Here is a 12,862-nt window from a genome sequence, read left to right as displayed (position 1 = left end):
GGCCCAGGGAGAGGAATAGACCCATAGGTCTTCCTTTGCCATGTTCTTTTGTCTAAAGCACACATGAAACATTTGCCATATTCTTGGAAGAACATGTAATGTCCATGTGATGTGTCCCATATGTACCTTGTTTTCCGTAGCGTGTTTCTCCTTCTCCACTTTAGCTAGCGTGATCTCCAGGTCGTCAATATCTTTCTTCAGCTCAGCACACTCATCCTCGAGTTTGCGCTTCTTGGAGGTCAGGTCGGAGTTCATCTCTTCCTCATCCTCCAGCCTCTCTGTTAGCTCCTTCGCTTTGGCTTCCAGCTGAATCTTCGCTTTGATCAAGAGGTCGCATCGCTCCTCGGCATCTGCAAGATTGTCCTGCTCCTGATGGAACCAAGAGGCAAATGTGAGCACAACACCTATAAATCTAATTTCCTTATCAATCAATCAGAATGTACCATTCACCCCTGGACTGAAATGAATGCTGTTGTGTGTGCAGCTGTTATCTGGCACTGCTGACTTTGTGCGCTAGACTGTAGCTCTTGAAAAGGTATCCCCAAAGGTTTCAGCATAAAAGTGAACTCATTTTCTTCTTACAATGCTGAGTTTTATTGGTGAGGTCTTATCATAACCCATATGTACTGTCTATTCCTAAAAAAGGTTTGGTTGAAGCTTGGTTGACAGAATTGCTGAGCAAACCTTCTGTGTTGCCTAACACAAATGTGAGTGTGTATCCATCTAATTTAAATGCTACTTGCTATCTCACTAACTTGTAACCCAAGAATATTGATATTAGAAAACGTCTCATCAACAAGCTTGTTTATTGATCCCAGGTGTTCAAGTGTCCCACTGCTAAGTTAAAGTAATTCCCTTGCAATCAAATATGCCATGGAAATAGCTTTAGTCTTGTAGTAGGGTCTTTCATTCTCTATTGAATGCATCCCCCCAACAATGTGCCCTCTGTATTTTTCATTTTAGTATAAACTGCATGGTGACATCTATTATAAAACATGCAGGTTTTCTGGGTGTATTTTGGCTCGATTTTCTTTACTTCTGAGTCAGCCACATGGAAATAAAAATAGTAAAACATAGAAAGCGCTGAAGAATCAGGACAGTCATTTAAAAGCCACCTTTATATCTATGGGGAATAGCATGCAACAGTATTGCCAGTTATTGTCTCAATATTAAGCTATTTAGTCAAAACCATGAGGAACAATTAACGATATTAGCAGGAGTACATTCTGCATCTTCAGGGGTGTATCTACCAGAAGCATATAGTTGGTGGGAAGCATTGCCAATGATTGACGTCAGGTCTCACTTTGATGTTGTAATGTGACCCTGTAGGGTTCTAGTGCTACCTGAGGGCTCATGGATAATATCCTCATTATCAGACATCCTGTGCTCCACCTTGCAGGTCGTTTATCAGCATGTAAATACCAGGCCTCTCCAGGTTCACTGAAACAGCGATATAGCCAATTGTTCGATTAATATGCATAGTCATTTCAAGAATAAGCTGTTTCACAGCTGAATCTTGTGTCTTCTGCTACTACAAGGTCCTCTGGAGAAGATGTCCCCTTTTCTGCATGAGCAGATTGCAGACTTGGTACTCCCATTCAAGATATGATGGAGTGGGCTCTGACTTGAAAACCTGCTCCAGAACATCAGGGAGCAGCGGGGTCCTAACTCGCCACACTGACCAGCCCCCACATCTGAATTTTCTGGTCAGCTTAGGGGGTTTCCACAGAAACAGCCTTGCACCAAGACTGGTCTCTTACAAATGGCCAGGCCTCTGGTCCAACAGCTGCTCTTCCCAGCTCTTGGAGGGACAAGAGTGTCTTGAGATTATAGGGCAACAGTGGCCTTCTACACTGTAGGGTCAGAATCCACAACCACGTTTGTGACCGGCATGTGTGACAGCATTCGATGATTTTATAATGAAGCACCCCAGAGTTTCAGACTGAAGCTGTTGCTAAACCACCAACATGGTTCTGATATACTTCAGGTAGTTCTAGTGACTTCTCAGCGACAGTGCTGTGAGGAGCAGAACTAAGAGAATATATTTTGATAAATGTTCAAATGTTGGTTCATGACCAGTCTATAATAAATAACAAAGATCCTCAAAGGGCATTAACAACAAAAAGAGAAAGCTTGTAAACCATTCAACTTTTAACCCTTTAACGATGATAGCAAAACTCTAGATTATCTTTGAGAATAATCAAGGTTCCCACCATGATCTAATATACCAGCGAAGGACAGATAGTCATGTTGATGTGGATATTTCTTTAGGCACGTTGGGGCAGATCTACAGAAAGTGCCGCAATGCGGCACCGCAAGCCCTTTGGCAGCGCCATGCTGCAGCACTTTCAGAGGACAGGAATGCAACATATTGACAATGATATGTCACATTCCTGTGCTCTCCCCTGCACTGGCGCACAAACAGCTGCCATGCACCGGTGCAGGCACCCATGCACCATCGTGCAAGGAGGCCTGCGTCATGGGGAGATAGTTTATGTGCAGGAAGGAGCCCCTTCCTGCACAAAAACAATCACTACAGACATTTTCCTCTTTCAATGCGTGCTCTAGAATGCAGCACGCATATAAAGAGGAAAAAAAGAGGAGAAATGAAAACATTTCTCTTCGCTACGCCACCCCTAGGGTGGTGTAGCATACTGATGCATTTCCAGGTTTACAATTTCTAGTAAATCTGGAAATGTGTCTGGTTCCATGGGTGTTGCGTGGGAATACCCACAGCAACGCCGATGGAACGCCCCTTTCAAGCAAAGTGCTGCGTGTAAAGGGGCCATATTTACAAGGACAGGAAAAGCCACGCAGGGTGGCTTTTCCTGTCCTTGTAAATATGGGGCAGAGAAATGCGCTGCCAGTGCGTCACAAAAAAGTGATGTACTGGCAGCGCAAGGGGCTTGGAAATCTGCCCCTTTAAATGCAATGCTGAAAAATGCACTGTACGCTAAAATATGGAACAGCATTAGATTTAAGGGAGGCGGTCAAGGACTGGAGATGCAGTAAGGTGACTTTTTTTGAAGAGGGACTAATTTTTAGAAGTTACTCTGTATATTTGTTTGTGTGTGTATCAGGAAGACTACTGGTGAGAATGTCAATAAGAATGCAGTGAAATTGCCATATCCTTACAACCAGCACCTAGAGATGCCGCGGTGACGTTATGTGTGACTTACTGCTTGAAGCTGGAGACCGAGGTCATTCTTCTCTTGGATCAGACTGACTTGCTTCTCCTCTAACTCTTTCCTTTTTGCCTCCGATTTCTCCAGGGCCTCTTTCAGCTTCAGGAACTCTTCTTTCATGTTGGCCATTTCTTTCTCCGTCTGAGCGGACTTCAGGAGAGGCTTGATCTTGAAGAAGAGTTTCATCCACGACCAGTTCTTCACGCCATTGAACGCTCGGATGTTCCACTGGATCACCAGCAAGGCATCCCTGTGTTGTAGAAGGAGGGAGTCAGACAAGAAGACAGAAATGCAAACAGCTCCACTGTGTGCTCCAGCCAATGTCATCGGACGTGATTCCCACAGGAGAAGCTGTCCCACGGGGACCGCTTGTCCTTAACGAATCATTAATCAACCCAACTCTGCAGTCGTCGCTTATCAATTGTTTCTGATCACAATAGCGATCGTAAACCATTAATATGAAGCATACCGAATCGCAAAACAGGGTGTGGCCTTTCAGGAGCGGCTTTAGCGCTGGTGGCGCTCGGTGCGACAATCACATTTGGTGTCCCCACATGCATCCGATGACAACCTCCTAGGATTCTCTCCCTACACCTGCAAAAGGGCCCCTCATCTCCCCTATCATAAGATATTGCTAAACACAGTGCCCCCCTCCACAGGCCAGTGCCCAGTTCGGCCGCAACTGTCGCACTGCCCTAAAGCTGGCCCTGGGCCCTTTTCACGCTCCAGCTCTATGGAAGGAATCAGAGGTTACTTTTCCAGTTGAATCACTTTTCTGACTCCTAGATTTCCTTTTGTACATTTCAAAATAGTCTTTTGTGTTGGTAAAGCCTGTGAAGTTGCAAGTCGCAGGCTTTGGGGCCAGTTATTAAAGACCTTTTCAAAACTTTTCAAGCTTCGTAATGTCACAAAGGTTGCACATGTTTAAATGTAAAAAAAGGTACCTGCAAATGTTTTGCAGAACACATATGGGAAAAATCAGATTTTTAGTGGACGACTCCTCTCAAAAAATATACGTTTTCTGAGCAAATTTTTCTGTAAAAACGTTTGCAAGAATTTAGCAGCGCCAAAATGTGGGAAGTTTTCAAAACTTTGCAACATTTGTAAACTTTGTGAAGCTCAGCAGGCAAATTTAGAATTTAGATACACCTTAGAATTTGTTAAGAAGCTAACACAGTGCATATCGTAAAGGGAGTCCTGGAGCAAGCGTTCCCTTCTAGTCTTGTCTGTGCTAAAAAACATCAACCGCCTCTCAGCCACACGTGATTAACATGTCATATGTGAAAATCAATTTTAAAAGTAGATGCATGATTTTCTTCTAGTAAAAAAGTCAGCTTTTATTGTCCTGTTGTTAATGTGGTTTGCATTGCCCCTCGCGTGCCTTAGTTTCGCTCTATGTGCAGCTATTTGAAAACCTTGATGGGTACATTTCATTTAGTGTTTGAAAAATAGGTAAAATTGATACATAAATAAAATTGGGGGTTCTTTTTGCTAGCTACCAATGCTACAAGCAGGGACAGCAGATAACAGGCTGATGTGGACTATTTCAGGCAGTAGTTCCCAACACCTTGAGCTAAGGTTTAAAAACACTGAATGGTCAGGCACTGGCTCCTGCTGGCCTTGATAGTAGCGCTGTGACGCGAGACCATAAAGTATGATGCCTGTGGATGCCGGGAAGGCACTAAGGCCAGCGGTGCTGAGCTGTATCCCCCACCCCTGCGTCCATACCTTCGGGCGATGATCTTCTGGTACTCAATGCGCATGAGCCGCCCTCGGCTCCGGGCCTGCATCAGTGTCAGGATTTTGGCCAAGCGCTCATCCCGCATCTCCTCCAGAAGGCCAAGGAGGCCAGCCTTGAAGAACACCTGAAACGAGAGAGAATCCTCAGGAGGCCAGGCCCATCCCATGCCGAAGAAGCGCAGTGGCAGCGGCTGACTGGCTGCCCTCTCTGACCAGCTAGCCTGAAGCACTCCTACCCCAACCAGTGAATTCATATGTATTGTTTAATTGATAAAAATCATTACAGTCATGGAGATTAAAAGCAGCAGAGACGTCAAGCATTTTGAACAGATACATTACAGATATTAAAATAATTTAAGGATAACCGTGATAAGTACTCTGTACAAACTCTCTGATCTTTTCTTTCCCTGCCCTCTCCCTATGCTGTATTCAATACCCGTTATTTGTACAGTGTATCTTTGTAGGTCATTTATGAATTACAGACATCCAAGCTCTGTTCGGGGCAGGGCTGGGAATTAAAGGCAACCCTCGTAAAAATGTTCAAGGCAGCCCCACTCTCTTTCTCTCCCTCTCTCTTTTCCCATCCCCCCCGTTCTCCGCCTCTCCATTTCTACTTCCCTCCCCGTGCCAGCTTTAATTAATTTCCATGAGCTGGAGAAAGTGAGTGAGGTGCCAACTGCACCCCTGGGCCTTCAAAAACCGACCCCCGATGGCTCACATCCTCTGGGAATAAATGGCCACTCTGACCCTGTTCCTGCTCATAACAAGCACTGGCAAACTCAGTATGTCTGGCGTTGGCAAGCCTGTGATGTTTTTGTGATTACTATTTCTTTCTTTTTTTATTCAGACATGTGCAATAGACATTAAGAGGGTAAAAAATAAAAAATAAAGGTGCTGCCATCTAAAGGTGGTATGCATATGTTTACAAAAAGTAACTAAAAATGACATTGCAAAAATACACATAAACAGGAAATGACAGCGAAAATAAAAGCAGAGAATGGCCTATCGGTACTGGAACTGGCGGACTACTTTCTCGGTGGAGGTACACATGTGCAAATGCGAAAAGGCCATCACTCACATTGAGGGGACCCAACGGCTGAAGTGGGCTGATCTACTGCCCCATGCTGTAGGCTGTGGTGTGTGTAAGCAAAATGTTTTTGGGGGGGAAACATGCGGCTGGCGAAACATTTAAAGCAATCTCCAGGCCAGGCCTAAAAATGTTGCTCCCAGGCTGGCCGGAATGTGGCACATGAGGTTGAGAGTATACTTGGAATATAGCTTTCATTTTTGTTTTAGGCTTCCCCAAAGAGAGTTTGAGGATTTGAATGGACTAGAGTAAACCAATAATACCGCAAAACTGAAAATGAAACCTCCCCTCAAGTGTTGGACCTTGGTAGAGAGAGTGCTAATGTTTAGGTGTAGAGCCCCAAAGCTTTTTTAGGAGCCCATTACCAGCACTGTCAGTTTCCAGGGGATACTGCACACGAAGTGTAACTAGTCTTAATTTCACCTTTTGCCTCTTTTTTTCTGCCATCACCTCCTTCCGGTCTTGTTATCACACTCTTACAAATTCTTTTGCATCCCTTTAACGCTGTTTTTCTATCTTTCTCTCTTTTCTATCTCTTGCGTTGAGTCAAAGACTGATGGTAAAAAAAAGTCCTGGTCCCCAAAAGTATAATGGTGGTGACACAACATGAGATCACTCGCACAAACTAAGCACTATTAAGCAGAAGAAGAACTCCAGGTTGTGTCCATGAGGCCCTCCCATGCTTAAAGGCACTTGCACTTTATCTGGTACATTAAGATTAGCTTAGGAGGCTCTTTTCCATAGACATTTGTATTTAAATATGTACGCGCTGAATTTTACCTGCCACCATGTGTTTTATCTGTTTTTACTTCACGTCTTTTATGTGTATTTATCACAATTGAATTGTAATAACTTTCAATGAAATAATTTGGTATGCACTTTAACTGACTTAAGTGTCTAAATAAAATATTATTTTCATTAATTCATATTTCATTCCCCTTCAATAATCCTTTGTACACTTGACTTTCCAAAGAGGTTGTGATAGTTAGCGGAGAAGTCTTACTCCAGGGTGTGGTAAAGGGATACTAACTCACATGCAGCATAACACAGTATTGTCGAATCTATGCAGTGGCGTTTGAAACTTGAGCGCCCCCCCATCAAAGTGCATAGAGGGGCCCCACTGGACCAAGGTAGGAGCCCACTACCCGTGAGCAGTGCCGGAGGGGGCCCCTGGAGCATGGGGGCCTCCCACACCGCGGGTGCTAATGTTATGCCACTGAATATATGACACTTCTAGAGATGAGTGGCTTAATTTACAGGGCAATAAAATAAAATTCTCAAAATAACTCCACAACTCACTGTTGACTCCATGTACATGCTTTGCTTCCCCTACGTCCACCTTACATCCACGCCACCATACTATTTGACTCCAGGGAAAATATTTTTTAGTGCCCTTGGTCTAATGTGATCATGCAGGAGCCAATCAAAGAGGGGAAAGGAGTGTAAGGGGATGGGGCCACATGATTACTAGTGCAAACAGGAAGACACCTTTCGCTGCTTCCCTCGCAGATGAACAGTCACCATGAAAGAGCTCATATCCTCAAACTACGAACGACCAGTAGCGTTTCTGAGGCGGCTGAACTAGAGGAGATCCCTCTGGTAGCCTGCAGTACTTGGTTACGCGTTCAGTTGTCCATGTGAAACTGGGTGAAATTTCCCCATCTGCTGGATACCAGCAGTCAACTTAAGCAGCCTCCAAAGAACTGCCTTACCCTCATGAAATCCACACTCAACGCAGCAGCAGCCAGACTTCTCTCCGGGCAAAGATGCTATTATCACATCACCCTCACACTTAAGAACCTAAACTGGCTACCAATTGAAGTGAGAAGCACATTCAAAAGGGCTTGCACAACCCATAAAGCCCTCTGCACTGAAAAAACAAACCACCTTGAAATAAAACTGTCAAATACTGGCCAAAAGAGGCCACTGTGAAGCTCAAACACTCTGCTCCTGATTCCGCCTAAATTTAAGAAAGAAAAATCATCCACCCGTTCCTTCCTTGGAATTGCGCCTAGGATCTGGAATGCTCTGCCACAAGATCTAAGTGACAATCAATCATTCCTAAACTTTAAAAAACCCCTTCAATCATTTCTCCTCAGCAGATACCTGCACCCACCTTCCTAAAGTAATTGACTTGCCCTGAAGCACTTCCCCCCAACCATCAAAGAGCCCGAATATCACTACCTCAGGAACTATCTATTCATATATTACCCCATTCTCAGAAACATCCTTCCATCGCTACCTCGAAACTTTTTCAACCATCTATACCATCCTATATGTTATATTATTACCTTGTATGACTACTAGTTTTCTTGTGTACTCCTTGTCAATGTTCTCTATGCAAACTGTGTAAAGCGCTTCGATACCCTCGGATCAAGTTTGCGCTATATACAACTCCCCCCAAAAAGAATAATACAGCAGTGTTTAGAGTAAGAAAACAAATGGTCCTGCTCAATCTATACATTGACAGTGCTTTATATGGGATTTGGTGTGTCCTTACCTTAGTGTGGCCAAATTTGTACTGCGTGTGGTCAATGTCCAAGGACCCCAGTAATTTTTCTGTGGCTTTTCTGCTGTCCACAAACTTGTCATCTGGGATTGCATTAGGGTTCAGGATCCGATACCTGTGCCGAAAGATGATGCAAGCCTTAGTGTTTCCTTCTGTCTGCAGATGCTGATGTCACTGGCTGTGGGACTGGGGCCGCAAATGACGTGTAGAGCTTATGGGGTTTTTATGGACACAAAGGACTTTTGTCTAAATGGTGCCAGCATTAGCAAGCAACCTAACACTCATGACAGATTGTGTAACACTAGCAGGGGAGCTGTGGGGGCATTCTTACACAGCGGATCCATCTTTTATATAGTGGGTTAAGGAGGACTACATTATTTTACCATCTAACTGTACTAACAACACTATGGGGTGATACAAATACATATATGAACTCTATAAATATAGCATGTGGCTATACTACCTCTGTAAACATACCAATTGTCACTAACAATCCTTCTTTATCAGCAATATTACAACAGTATGTCATTTTATTGTGTAAGTTTGCCAACTATGTACCCCTCTTTTTAGCCATCCTTTATGCTTACAATTGTAAAGGTTTTGCACCCTTCCCTCCCACCTGTTTTAGATTCTTTGCTAACAAGCACCATAGACCTGTGAAAATCAATGGAATATTAACCCTGCAGGGAACAGAACTTGAAAAAGTCAACAAGTCCGTGAGTACGGTTCCTGCTGTGTGGTCTTTGGCATTCTGGTTTCCGTAGAAGTCTTTCTTTTCAGTAGTCAGACACCCTAGGGCTTGAGGGGGCTAGGGGAGTTGTTGCAAGGTGGGTTCAGCACGGTAGGAGTAAGGGTTATGTTAAAGAATGTAACCGGACTGGTGGGCAGCACCGAGTGATAGCAGGAGTAAAGCATGTTACCGTTGTTTGAAATCGGCGTAGTGAAGCCTGTTTGGGAATCCTTTCCGGCAGATCCTGATGCCCTCCAGAACGCCGTTACACCGCAGCTGGTGCAGCACCTGGAAGGGATCCATCACACCTGCAAGAGGCAGAGAAGCCATTAAATGCCTAACCCTAAATCAACCGACCCCCGCCCTGAGGTCCTTGTCAGTTACTGAGGTTCATGCTTCTGCCGGACAGTGTGCAGTGGACATCCACATTATGGCAAAGAATTCTGGATATTAAGCCAGTGCCTCATACAGCTCTGTGGATATCATATTACCACTAAAATACAGGGTTTATGGCGATACCGATCACCCCGCCCCCAAACATCCCGCAATGTAGCTGCTGCTGGAAACAGTCATCGAAGAGGCATCAGTTTCATTGAGCCAGCTATTTCCTGGCCAAGCCCCACAGTTTAAAGCGAGGCATTGCTATTCACTCATAAACAACAAACACCAGGGAGCTTTAAAACAATTCATAGCAATTTCTGTATCCTCCATGCTGAAGTAAAATCTCCTGAGAGCCCCAGGGGCACTGGAAGGATATAGAGGGTAAAATGTGAAGCAACCTGCTTCCCAGAGGGACTGTAACATGGAGGGCTTGGACAAAATTGAGGTCAAAAATAGTAAAAAGTCCCACTAACACATTGATCCCCATTGATTTCATTGTAAAATTTACATCACGTGCCAGCACTGCTGTAAAGTACTTTCCTGGACAGAAGCTAGAGATGGATGCTAGGGCATTAAGTACTCTGAACAATCCACTGTGGTCAATATTTCCCGAATGTGGCCAGTGCTGTGGTGAATGCCAGGCTTCACAAAGGTAACACTGTAACCACCGGTATTTTTAAAAGAAAAACTCTGAGGCTACCAACAGCGCCTACTCCTACCCACCCAGTCACCAAAGCACTCACTTGGTATTGTCTGTTACCTGACTGCTGTTTGAACTGCCCTTTTGATTAATCCCCGATCTCTGTTTTTCATACTCAGATGGCTGTTCACAAATCATACCTACCTGGTGTTTTGGTCTCATTGGGGATAATACAACGAACAAAGTGGGGTTGGGTGGAGCGCAGGTTGGTCATCAACTTGTTCAGGTTTTCCTGTAGAACAGACATTCAAGGTTGTAGATTTAAAAGAAAATGAGGTGTTTTCATGCATCTAAGCTTGTCTTCTGTAGAGAAAATGACACATGACATTCCTCTCTGCCACCCAAGTCCTTGATTTATCAGAAGAAAACTTAAACATTGGCTATCTAATTACATCCATTGAGATCCTTGTCAATGGACAAATTATTTCACCACATTCATCCCAAATCACAGCACAAAAGAACATCCTTTCCATCCCCAACCATTAACATTCTGTTTGTAACCATGCCCACCATCAGCCGTGTGACAATAAAGTGAACCCTGGGCCATCCCCAACCACTGAACAACAGAGTACATCCTTGGCCATCCTCAATACTGAACAACAGAGTGCATCCTTGGCAGCCCCTAACCACTGAAAGCAGACCGCAGCCTTCACCAACCACAGCCAATGAACAAAAAAGTGCAACCTTGGCCACACCGACCACTGAACAACAGAGTGGAGCCTTGCCCAGTCTCTGCCATTCATTAATAGAACGCAGCCCAAACCAATCCTTAACACTGTGTAAATTAAACAAAGACAACACCTATATGCCCACCAGGACTAGGGAGATTATACAATATAATTTGGTTGTCCCATGGGACTCATTTGGAAGTATTACCTGTTGTGGTAATCAAAGGTCATTCATCAAATCGGACGTATATGTTATCATACAGGATTTATGAGATGCATCAAATGATTCAAGTCAATAGAAAGAAATTAAATACCAGCCATTTTTCTCTGTAGTTCACATCTTCACACCCTCTCCCATAGTTGTCCTAAGATTCGTTCATATTGGATAAAACATGTTTACGTTGATACAGTAGCCAGAAGACATCTGTTTGTTGTATTGTCAACCTCAGGATTTTTTACAGTGATTTCTTACATTTCTGTGTATATGTATGTTGAAGTTCTCTGAGCACTGAACTGTACAAGTAGCACCTTAATTGTATCAGATTATTTATAAGATCTGAACTACAGAGAAAGTGGTTTGTATTTGATTTATTTCTAATTTCCATGTTGTTTTGTACAATCCTGAACACTGGCATTGTGTTTCTAGTCATGCCCATCCCCACCCAATAAAAAATAGAGTGCAGTCCTGCTTATCTCTTACCCCTGAACAACATAATGCATCCTTGGCCAGCCCTACCTATTGAACAACGAGCCCACCATTGGCCATTCCCAACCCTTGGCATTGTGTTTTTAGCCATGTCTATCCCCAATCACTTGACGATAGAGTAAGGTGTTTGTCATCCCCAACTACTAACCAACATAGTGCAGCTTTGGCCAACCCTAACTATAGATCAAGAGAGTGCAGCCTTGTTTATCTCCAACCACTGAACAGCATAGTGCAGCCTCTGCCTTTCCCAACCATTGGCATTGTGTTTGTAGCAATGCCCATCCCCAATCTCTTGAACAGAGTGCAACTATGGCCAACCCCAAACATTGGCATTGTGTTTCTAGTCATGTTAATCACAACAGAGTGCAGCCTTGAACGTGCCCTAGCACTAGCGTTCCCCCTGCAACCACTGATCTAAAAAAATCATTTACCCTCGTACTACAACTTTGGCCATCTCCAGTCACTGACGATCAGATTGAAGCAAAGGTTGTTTACAACCACTGCCTGCCTGGTTGCTCCCATGGCCATCGTTGAACAGAGCCAGGATTCTTGATCTAACTTAAGTGATATCTGGAGGACTGCAGGCAAATAATATCGCAGGTCGATATTTATCTCCTCGTTCTCAGACAGTAAAGGTTAGATATATGGTCTCACGGAGGAGCCAATGTGACCAGAGAGAGAGAAAATAGAGTCTTTTGTGGGTCCAGAGGCAGCCTCTCTCAGGCTAATGGTGGAACCTGAGCTGTGTAGGGCCCACGTTTTCTTGTGTGACAGCAATGACATACTTGGGGGAATGCTGAGATTGAGTTCTTCATGATCTCCATTCTAAACCTTAGTATGACCTTTGGGCCCTGGGAATGGAAGTGGTTGCCTGACAACTTCAGTAAAATGAATAGGAAGACCTTTACTGCTGAGCTGTAGGGGTTCTCTGTACAAGGTGCACTCACCCAACCCAGAGGAATTCTCATCTCAACACACTCTGGGTAGTCTGCAATGAAGAGTGAGAAGAGAAGCAGCACAGACTTAAAGTGATGTTCATGTTACAAGATATCTAAACATCACTGCAAGTCTTAACAGCTTCTCTCTCTATTGCAGAAAAAGCCTCCAGAGAGCCATCTTGGTACAGAGTAAGAGCAAGCCAATAATCCAATGGTCC

General features: G+C 44.1%; 1 protein-coding gene across 2 annotated transcripts in view; it reads right to left on the bottom strand.

The window, feature by feature from the left end:
- MYH7B (myosin heavy chain 7B) overlaps positions 1–12,862 on the bottom strand; it is a 127,355-nt gene that overhangs the window by 38,172 nt on the left and 76,321 nt on the right. For both annotated transcript variants that reach the window (XM_085619011.1, XM_085619012.1), the window contains 6 exons: positions 10,477–10,564; positions 9,442–9,559; positions 8,513–8,636; positions 4,914–5,050; positions 3,180–3,435; positions 127–369 (listed from right to left, as the gene is read on the bottom strand). In XM_085619011.1, the coding sequence (XP_085475137.1) occupies positions 127–369; positions 3,180–3,435; positions 4,914–5,050; positions 8,513–8,636; positions 9,442–9,559; positions 10,477–10,564 (966 nt within the window). The remainder of the gene's footprint in view (positions 1–126; positions 370–3,179; positions 3,436–4,913; positions 5,051–8,512; positions 8,637–9,441; positions 9,560–10,476; positions 10,565–12,862) is intronic.

This window comes from Triturus cristatus, chromosome 7 (genome assembly GCF_964204655.1).
Source record: "Triturus cristatus chromosome 7, aTriCri1.1, whole genome shotgun sequence".
In the NCBI taxonomy this organism is placed as follows: Eukaryota; Metazoa; Chordata; class Amphibia; order Caudata; family Salamandridae; genus Triturus; species Triturus cristatus.
Note: the sequence above shows the minus strand (reverse complement) of the source record. Positions and strands in the feature narration are given on the sequence as shown.